Source organism: Primulina huaijiensis, chromosome 2, assembly GCF_012295235.1.
Source record: "Primulina huaijiensis isolate GDHJ02 chromosome 2, ASM1229523v2, whole genome shotgun sequence".
Taxonomy (NCBI): domain Eukaryota; kingdom Viridiplantae; phylum Streptophyta; class Magnoliopsida; order Lamiales; family Gesneriaceae; genus Primulina; species Primulina huaijiensis.
This window is the reverse complement of record NC_133307.1, coordinates 28125865-28136490: the sequence shown is the minus strand read 5'-3', so window position 1 is coordinate 28136490 and position 10626 is coordinate 28125865. Positions and strand designations below refer to the sequence as shown.

At 32.1% G+C, this 10626-nt stretch overlaps 1 protein-coding gene across 1 annotated transcript; it reads left to right on the top strand.

Moving 5' to 3' along the window:
- The first annotated feature begins 5944 nt into the window (after positions 1-5944).
- On the top strand, positions 5945-7916 carry LOC140971278 (AAA-ATPase At5g57480-like). The gene has a single exon (XM_073433471.1). The coding sequence runs from the start codon at positions 6108-6110 to the stop codon at positions 7632-7634; it is 1527 nt and encodes a 508-aa protein (XP_073289572.1). The 5' UTR covers positions 5945-6107; the 3' UTR covers positions 7635-7916.
- The last annotated feature ends 2710 nt before the right edge of the window (positions 7917-10626 follow it).

Genomic DNA, 10626 nt, shown 5'->3' with positions numbered 1-10626 from the left:
TGAGCATCGACTAGGTACTCTATAAATAACCCCAACAGAGATAAAATCAAGGAGTTCAATTCATTCTCATAAATACTTCTAATATTTGTTTTCTTGAGCATTATATTTTCCTTTGCATGAATAATTCACTGACTTGAGCGTCGGAGTGACCACGTCGGATACCCTTCTAACGTCCCACTAACATTTTCTTATTTAAGTGTATGCAGATCACTAGCGCTTATCATATCGGGTCAAGAGTACTTACAAGGAAGGACACATTACAGCGCGAGAAGTTGCCCACCCACAGAGCACAGGTCACAAGTGCTTACACGGAAGATCTACTATGTCCAGGAGATTGTCCACCCTTCCTACCCATATATCTGAGTAGCATCATTACATGGATCACAAGTTTTTATAGGAAAAATCTACTCTGCCCGAGATTGCTCAATCAGCTCATCCAATTTCCCCAGACGACATCACTATAGTAGGTCAGTAATCCGTTGTAAATCCAATAGCTCACGAGAAGTCAAATATGTTGGATATGAAAAATATTTGTGATTTTCATTTTAAGTTAATGGAAATTGGATAACATATGGTATGAGATTATGAACCAATTCATATATAAGTGGATGATGTAATTATAGCATGATGAATTTGTCTCTCGCAAAAAAAAAATTACTATGAGTGAGCTTATATTAAATTATATTTTGTAAGGACGTAAGATTGGTTAGTTAAAAAATTCCCTTGCCCCTGAGCCTGTGCGAGAGGTGCAAATCAAGAGCTTGATTTTTTCTTAGAAATTTTAACTTATGTGCGAGCGCAAGTCAAAGGCCTAGTTAAACTAGACACTAATTCAAGTGTCTTCTCATATGCCAACAGATGGAATGACAATGTGCCTATAAATACTTGCTCAAATCCACAATCAGGATACACGAAAATATCTTCCTCCTTCTCTGCATTTTGCTAACTCATTTTCCATTCGTGTTAAAATTCAGGGCGCTGTTTCAGTTCGTGCTAAATTGCTATATTTTTAGTCGTTCTATCATAGGAAACAATTATGCATATTCAGTTCGTCGATGTAATAATTTGTGTTAAGTTGATATAAGTTTAGTCATTTTATCATGAGAAAAAACTGTTCATCTAGATCCTCAAAGCAATTATTGGAGATGAAAAATCTATTTTAACAACAATAAAAATATGATTTGCTTCGATTTGATTTCGATTTTTTCCCTCCATGGTATCTATGCAACATCGACGTCTTGTGCAATTTAATTCTATATTTACACATATATATTTCGACCAACAAAATATGTATTTTCCATGTGGACGTAAAAATAAATAAATGTGATTCGACGTGACAATCGAACCATTGAATATATGGCCATGACCGTACGGTCGAATAATGAATGCAAAAATGCTCAATGCATCGAATTAATGTCCATTTTCATAGGCATGAGAAGACAATATAAGAATGGGGCAACCTAGCTAGCCTGTAATGAAATGCAGCGTAACATTCCCCACTTCACTTTCTGATATTAATTACCGAAAAATTGATAAGTCGTTGTTTTGTAGTTTTCGGACAGATTTGGGAAGATCAAAAAATGGGGCTATATTCATAGTAGGTATCTGTATATGCCTCGCAACTCCAAACTGGAAAGTGGTCGCGTAAATTTAAGTGCTAGGACCGAAACAGGGCAACATTTAAATATATATCTATGTCATTGTGATCAACTAGATAGTTCTCACTTTCTTCTAGGACCATAAGATGATAGACCTAAAATTCTCGAATATCTGATCGCCGAAGAGTTAAACTAGCTAGCTAGATATATAACTGTATGCTCCGACTCTCGAACGACATTCAGCTACAACACCTACAACCACCTGATGACACAGTCAAAGCATATCACTCGCAACACTAACGGTACTTGGACCAAAATATTGTTCTTTAAATTATTGAGAAATGTATATATGAACTTGAACAATATTATCTTTTTGAACTAATTTTTTGGATTAAGTTAAGTTCAATTCTCAATTTTAAGGGTTTTTTCAGAGGGCATGTATGATCGACAAAAATAATTCTCTTCAGATCTGATAATAAATAATGTAATTTAAAATTTTTAAGTAGTATATCGTGTCAAACATCAGTCTTTTAATATGAGGTATTGTTGCTCTCAAATTAATTCTAAAAAATTGAAGCAAGACCGACANCATTGTAATGAGCTGAAATATTTAAAATTTGTATGAAAATTAATATATTATATTCAGAGAAAAATTAAACATAAATGGCAGTACGTGCTATTTGTAGCTTGATCTGTCTCTCTCCCACGCCAGGGTACCGATTTTGCCATTAAAATTTATGATATGAATATTACCCAAACAAAATCCAACAGAAGGTTTAGTTTTTTTTTTTTTTTTTTTTTATAAAAAAAACAACATTTAAAGTCACATGTTATAAATTCCAAATTCAAAGAAAATAATAATAAAAAAATCCAAATTGGTATCCAAGCATAACATTTACTCTCAATGACCATCTCCTTCAATATTATTGCGCCTTATGGAAATAGAATTCATAATTTTGATTGTAATATCAATTATAAAATCAAATATTCGTTTTTATCGAAAATTATAGTTGATGATAATATTATTTTTGAACTATTCTCTTAATAAGAACAGTTATTATTTCGTATCGAATTTTAAGTAAAGGACTAAAGGTATTGGAAATGGATCATATAAAATTTAATAAATATTGATATTATCGTGTAATTAAAAATATATAGTTCGATATATGTTTGGGAAAAAAAAACAGCTATGAAAATATATAAATCGTGAGTTCGGTACATATAAAAAAATGAAAATTAACAATTAAGTTGCTTACTTTTTAGTTGAAACGATATCGCACTGTGAAAATTCCTAGTATTATTTATGGGGAAGTTGGTGAAAAATCCTCAATCAAAATATTTCTTTGGGTTCACTCCCTACCCACAAAATTGTTGTACTATGTCATACAAAATGTGGTACACTTCATGTAGAAATGTGGTACTAAAAATGTACCCATGGACTGAACATAAAAAAAATCGACGGCTGAGGACTGAAAGCCAATTTACCGATTATTTTTATCGCAATGGAAAAAAATTAGCAATTAACAATCATTGAATATGTAAAAAGATTCGGATGCAACAATTAAAAAAATATGCAGAGGGAATCCAACACAATTAATGACAGTTCTGCCATCTTGCTTTTTCCCTGTAATTGCCAGAATACCATTATTTGCCAAAGAAAATTCCACCAAGGTTCAAATTTGCAAAAATATTCAATAACTTCTTCATTACAAATTACAAAAATATTCCACACATTCTTCCAATTTTTTATTCAACTTTAATAATAATTTAAATGTGAGATGCTATTTGAATTGACTTGATTTGGTTACATCTCTGTATATAGAATTCCTAGCCTTTTATTTATTCCAAGGAAACATAAATTAAAATAATTATAGAGAATATAATATATGTTACCGATTATTCATTAATATTAAAAAATCTATTCCACCACTTTTCTTTCTAAAAACGATAATAATTTTCCTAAGTTGCCATTGATTAACTTGATTTTACGAAATAACAATTAATGAAAAATGTAGATTTAAAACTAAAAACAAGTTTTTATTTAATTTTAAATAAGTTAAATAAAAATGTATAAAATAAATTTATTGTATAGAATTTAATTATCTAAAGTTGAAATATGGGTTTATTTATGGTNCTGAAAACATATTGAGAGGGCTGGGTGGCTTCCATTTCAACCACATCCACTGGTTGTTGGAGTCACGCTCTGCTCTTCACATGTTTTATTAAAAAAATAAATAATATTAAATATCTTTAATATTTAAATTTATTTTTAATAACTTATTCATTTCTTTTCTAAATTTAATTTATTTGTCGGGTTTCGAAAATTCCAACACGATAATAAATATAATGAATTGACTCCGTAATTTTAAAATTAATCAATACTTTGGTGAATACGGCAGAATTGAGGTAAAAGTAAAACCAAACAGTTTGTTTAATTTTATAAGTATAGTACATTTAAAATTATTGTTACTTGTATTTTATTTATATAATTTATAGTAAACTTTATGCTGAAGAAGTTCAATTATTCTTGGAATCTCTGCCAAAATGTGTGCGAATATTTTAATGATTATCACATTTATATTTTAAATAATATAAAAATTCGTGTTAGCCCTCAAAACTAATATTTTTTGCTTTGTCCTAAATGCAACTTAAATATTTTAAATTATATAAAAACTCAAATATCATATTTGGATAAAATACGTGACAACATTTGGTCATATAAATTTAAATAATCCTTCTCAATTAATTGTATTTTTTTTATCCAATCCATAATATAATTTTCTATTTTTAAATATACAATCTCACTATTTTCGTCTAATTCCTCTAATAGGGCATGTACTGTACCTCATGAGATACTGTCATAAATGTCCATTTATTTAATTAATTATGTAATTTATCCCTAACCATAAATATATATTCTTTCCAAGATTGCAATAATATTATGAGCAAATATTACATTCTTATATGGAAAAGTCAATATTAATTCCCACGTGATTTTTTGCATTAGATTTTTTTTATATATTATAATAATAATATTTTTATAAGATATCAATAATATATTTTATTTAGAAATTGAATGTTTGTGGAACTAAAAACTGTAAACCAATTTCTCAGAATATGGTTGTCACAAAAAATGCCAATATTATAAAATTATTCCTTTTTATTTTAATAAAATATTATATAAACCTATTTTAATAATTTTGTATCTAATTATATAACTGTCATATTCTAATATATTTTTTATTTTTATCTATAATTTAAAAATTTTAAATTATCATATAACTCCTAACATAAAAATTATTGTAAATAAAATATTTTTAAATATTTTAATTTTTTAATAATCTCTAGGTTTTCTACACAGAACCTTCTATGAGAAGTGGCATGCTTATATATATTCACTAGTAAAAGATGTACACAAGTTGCATGTATTATTATTATTTTTAAAGCAAAAATTTGTGTGAGACGGTCTCACGGGTCGTATTTTGTGAGACGGATCTCTTATTTGGGTCATCCATGAAAAACATTACTTTTTATGCTAAGAGTATTATTTTTTATTATGAATATCTGTAGGGTTGACTCATCTCACAGATAAAGATTCGTGAGACCATCTCACAAGAGACCTACTCTATTTTTAATTTGATCAAATAATACTAATCAATTAACAAGAATTATTTTCAATTTAGAAGAGTTGTTCGATTTAAAAGGAAAGTTTTGTTTAGATTTTTTTCTATTTAAAATATGGATCGACTCAAAGAGTTTGTTAGTAGAGTAAAAAATGTAATTATGTAATTAAATATTTCAGTGTCCTTTAAAATAACACACTCTATTTAATGGTAATAGTGTTTCAGGCGCAAACTTTGCATAATATGTGTGATATTTTCGTAAAATAAAAAAAATTTCATTTTTTAATTTGTTTTAATAGTTTTTTGTGCTTTTTTTATTTATTTTTAATCAAATTTTTTTTATTTTGTAAGGGGAGATTTTATTTTTTATTTTTGGTTGTTAACTTGAGGGTATTTTCATGGATATTTGATTTTTAAATAAAAAATATATATATAATAATTATTTTATTATGAGCCTTTTAATTTTAATTTAAGGAAAAATATTGGAACAAAATATGTTAGATTTTGTGAATGTCTCATACTTAAAATACAGTATAGCATATCGAGTCATATATTTAATAAATGATAAAGATTGATAAAATCAGGAAATCGGAGTTCTTCGAATTTAATATTAATAATATTATTATTATTATTGAGTATCCAATTTATGATTTAATATAAATTATTTATTATATCAGGAAAAATATTTGTTCGACTAAAATTTGTCCACCCTCCATTTCTATAAATCCCAGACAATTGGCTTCCATATGTTTACACCCAAACTTCTACTCCTTTTCTCCTTCAAAGCCTCCATTTTTGTGCTTTTACATTTCTTCTTGAAGGCCAGATTCTCCATTTTCTTTGCTTCACCCTCTACAAGAATTGAGGAACCCCGAAAAAAGGGAGGATGAAGGAGATTTGGACGACAATGGCTTCGATAATGGGAGTTTGGGCGTTCTGTCAGAGCCTTCTCCAGACAGTGTTTCCCCCGGAGCTCCGTTTCGCTTCCTTCAAATTCTTCCACCGTTTCTTCAGCTACTTATCCTCCTCCTACTACTACGACATCACCGAAATCGATGGTGTCAACACCAACGAACTTTACAACGCCGTTCAGCTGTATCTGAGCTCCTCCGCTTCCATATCGGGCACCCGGATCAGCCTTACCCGTGGCCTGAACTCTTCCTCCATCACCTGTGGCCTGTCGAACAACGACCGTTTGATCGATTCTTATAAAGGGGTGACTGTGGAGTGGGAGCATATCGTCACGCAGAGGCAAGCTCAGACCTTCTCGTGGCGCCCAATGCCGGAGGAGAAGAGAGGGTTTACCCTCCGGGTAAGGAAAAAGAATAAGCAGATGGTGCTCAGTTCGTATCTTGATTATGTCATGGAAAAGGCGAATGATTTGCGAAGGAGGAATCAAGATAGGTTGCTTTATACGAACTCGAGAGGCGGGTCTTTGGATTCGAGGGGCCATCCTTGGGAATCTGTGCCGTTTAAGCATCCCAGTACTTTCGATACCTTGGCCATGGATCCTGTCAGGAAATCTGAGATTATGGCTGATCTTTTGGATTTTTCAAATGGGGAATCTTTTTATCAGAAAACTGGGAGGGCATGGAAAAGAGGGTATTTGTTATATGGTCCTCCGGGCACGGGGAAATCTAGTATGATTGCAGCCATGGCTAATTTTCTCGGGTACGATATTTATGATCTTGAGTTAACTGAGGTGAATACCAACTCGGAATTGAGGAAGTTGCTGATGAAAACTAGTTCTAAGTCCATTATTGTTATTGAAGACATTGATTGTTCCATTAAGTTGGATAACAGAAACAATGCCGACGGAGGCTGTAGGAAAAATAGCTTCGAAATTGCATCCCCTCCGGGGTCTAATGGCGGCTCAGAGGCCGGGGCAAACACGATAACGCTTTCCGGGTTGTTGAATTTCACAGATGGTTTGTGGTCTTGTTGTGGTAATGAGAGGATTTTCGTGTTCACGACGAACCATATCGAGAAACTCGACCCGGCATTGCTGAGGAGTGGGAGGATGGACATGCACATACACATGAGCTATTGTTCATCTCCTGCATTGAAGATTCTGTTGAAGAATTACTTGGGATTTGAGGAGAATTATCCGGAGAAAGAAATGCTGGAGGAATTGGAGGTTTTGGTTGAGGAGGCGGAGATGACTCCTGCAGATATGAGCGAAGTGTTGATCAAGTACCGGCGCGATAGTCGTAGGGCGGTGGAGGAATTGTTGGCGACATTGAAGGCGAAAGCGGAGAAGAACAAAAGGGTGAAACCAAGGAAGAAAAATGGGGATGAGCTTGAAGAAGAGGAGCAAGAGAAGAGGGCATTGGATAGTCCATTGGAAGACGGTGGTTTCCAAGAAAATTGCGGTAAAGGTGAGGGAGAGGATGAAACTGAGAAAATGCATTGATTTTGTTTTCTTGACTGTTTAGGGCCATTTTTCTGGTGTATCGGAAATCTTGTCTGAATTGAGAGGTTTGAGGATATGCTGGAAAGGGTGATTATTGGGCATTGGACTAGAGGGGTTAATGCTGTGGGACTTTGCGTGTTTGTACTGGAAAAATGGGGGTACTGTAATCTAATTCAATGCCATTTATTTTTCCTGCTTTGAATCTCGATGAAAGCATTGATCCAGTACCAATTTTATTAGTACACATATTTTGTGATCAAGAATCAAGATACATTTAATTCATTTCCATGTGGTGTGTTGCTTTTAATCTTGGTGTTTCATGTCGGACTACGGACCGGTTCAACACCGCACGATTTACATCCACATTTTGATGGAATAAGGCTGATGAATAAGAAGAAATTCATCTGATCTCCCAAAAGCTCAGTTCTTTTTAACCGCGCTCTACTTATCGGAGGAATATAACCGAACTATCGAACTCGAAACGTTTAAATAACTCCGAGGAGAAACCTCATGTTCGTTTATTTATCAGATGAACCTAGTTCTCGACTTCTGATCCAATTCACATCAATTATTCATTTGTTGACTCCGTGAGATCGATGCCATTCCACTCTCCACTGAGTACTCTGCAAATTTGTCTGCTCATCATGGAGAAATGCATACACTTAAATGGATAGTACTTACTGGGGCTTTGCTTGGATCTTGAATTGCTGTCTCATAATGGATATGTACCTAGAGCCAGCCAATGTGGTTTTAACTTGTAGATGGTGTGAAAATATCTCCATGTGTTGAGGTTGGTGAGAACAGTGGCAAAGTACATGTTTGACGTTGAAACCTGGAAAATAAAATTGTGCTTTGCATGGACCTATGTAGCATCTCTCCCATACACAATTCCTCTTCTTTCACCTCTATAGTTCCAGGGGACTTCCGAAGCCTTACTTAGGCAAGTAACAATTCCTCGACGCAGTAACTACAAGTTTCTACTCAATCGAGCTTGGACTTATTTTTTGTTGAACCCGCGCAGGTTAACTTCACAAGATACAACATGACATCAAGTCCTTGAGCCGCATGTATACAATATTACTCGAAACACGATGATAGCTGTATATGTAACATCAAGTTTATACTCTACGTGTGACTTGATGTTTAATATATCTCTAAAATTTAATGCACGTTCGTGTAAGCTGTGCTAGAGTATAATATCATATGCATAACAAACTGAGAACCTTGAGTCCTCGATGATATATCTTGATACTTGTCGGAGGTTTCTCAACCCTTTGTTGGGATATATTATGATTGTGTCCACCATCGTTTCTATTGTACATAGTGCAACGACAAATCTAGCCAGATGTGTGAGGGCGGAGTGCCACACGACTCTTGGTGTACTCGGTGGCTTGAACTTGACTCTGGTCCCGATGTGTGACGGCCACAACTTACTACGTACTTACATCACATTCTTGAATATTCATGCATTTCGCTTTTATAATAATGTGAATATATGACTGTTTTGTTTCCAGGGTGCAGGTTCATGGACCAAGATCCAAAGGGATCGACCTGTAGGCTAGACCAACATCCATCCGAGAGAGGGCGAATCTTTAGAAACAAGAGGGGTGTGATAACAACGTCATTCTCTAGTTTATATGCTAGAGGGTTTACATCTAGAGGAGCATACCAATAATGAAAACATCAAGGACGTCGTACATGAGGATTTGCTTGATTAGCATATCATTTTGTACCAATTATTGCGGCAAATGTTTGAAATATTTGTTCAGCACATTTTTTATGTAAGGACAAGTTTCCAACAAATCGCATAGGACACCTACAAATTAATAATTAACATGGATTATATAACTTGTTAAACATTTGAATTTATGTAAAAGAGAATTAAAAGGGGTAAGATTTATATAAAATAGTCAAAGATTGAGTGTGTTAAAACTTAAAAGTTGGCGAGTAAGAATAGTCCAATGATGCAAAAAGTTGCACTTTTTTCTTGGATTTCTGAGCGAGTAGGACAAATTTAGATCACGTTATCATTACTTCCGTAGCATAGTATACATTATGACAGTGACATTGATAATAATGTGGTTTGGTTTTATTTTTTGATAGCAATTTTGCAAATTCTCTTAAGAATCTCGCTGTTATAGACGGTGCCATCGACAACTAAAGGAGTTTTTTAGATTATTTCAAAGTCATTCTTATAGAGATTCTATGAAAATAAATGAGAAAAAAAAATAGAGAGTGTTTGAAAATAAAATTATAAAGCTAATATAAACTAAAGTTTGATTGTTCGAATAAAAATTGTTTCCAAATTTTTTTTAAAAAAAATTACAACAATATCCTTAATCTATATAATATTTGTCTTTTTAATTATATAAATTTTGACATCCAAACAATAAGTAATGTTTTTATATAATTATTATTATTAAATTTTGGATATTTTGTATCAAATTTAATTTATTTTTTTATAATATGCTTGAAAATTTATATAAGATTTAATAAAAATAAAAAAAATGAAAAAAATTTATAGATGCACAAAATATTTAAAAAAATAAATTTGGAAATGTAAATTATTAAAAAATGATTTTTAAAATATAAAATCCTTGTAATAAAATATGTTTTTGAATTTTATGAATTTTATTTAAAACTCATAAAAACTCATATATAAATAAAATTTAACATTTTAAGGAATATGATATTTTTTAAAGATTCATTTGTCAAATTGTAACTTTAAACCATTAACAAAAAAAACATAAAAAATATCTTAATCTTGCTTCTAGCTTTGTTGAAAAGTCATATGAATTGAAACAAAAGTTGGTTTTCAAAAAAATCTAAAGCGCTACAACCCAATTAATATCTAAAAAGTGCTTCTTGGAAACTCTCTCAAACGTTCTCTGAGAGAGATCTACTTCCGTCGTAGTACCAGTTTTGTACACGATTCTTTCGATAAAAACTAGTAAGGACACCAATAGTTTAATATTTCACACCAAAGTATCGA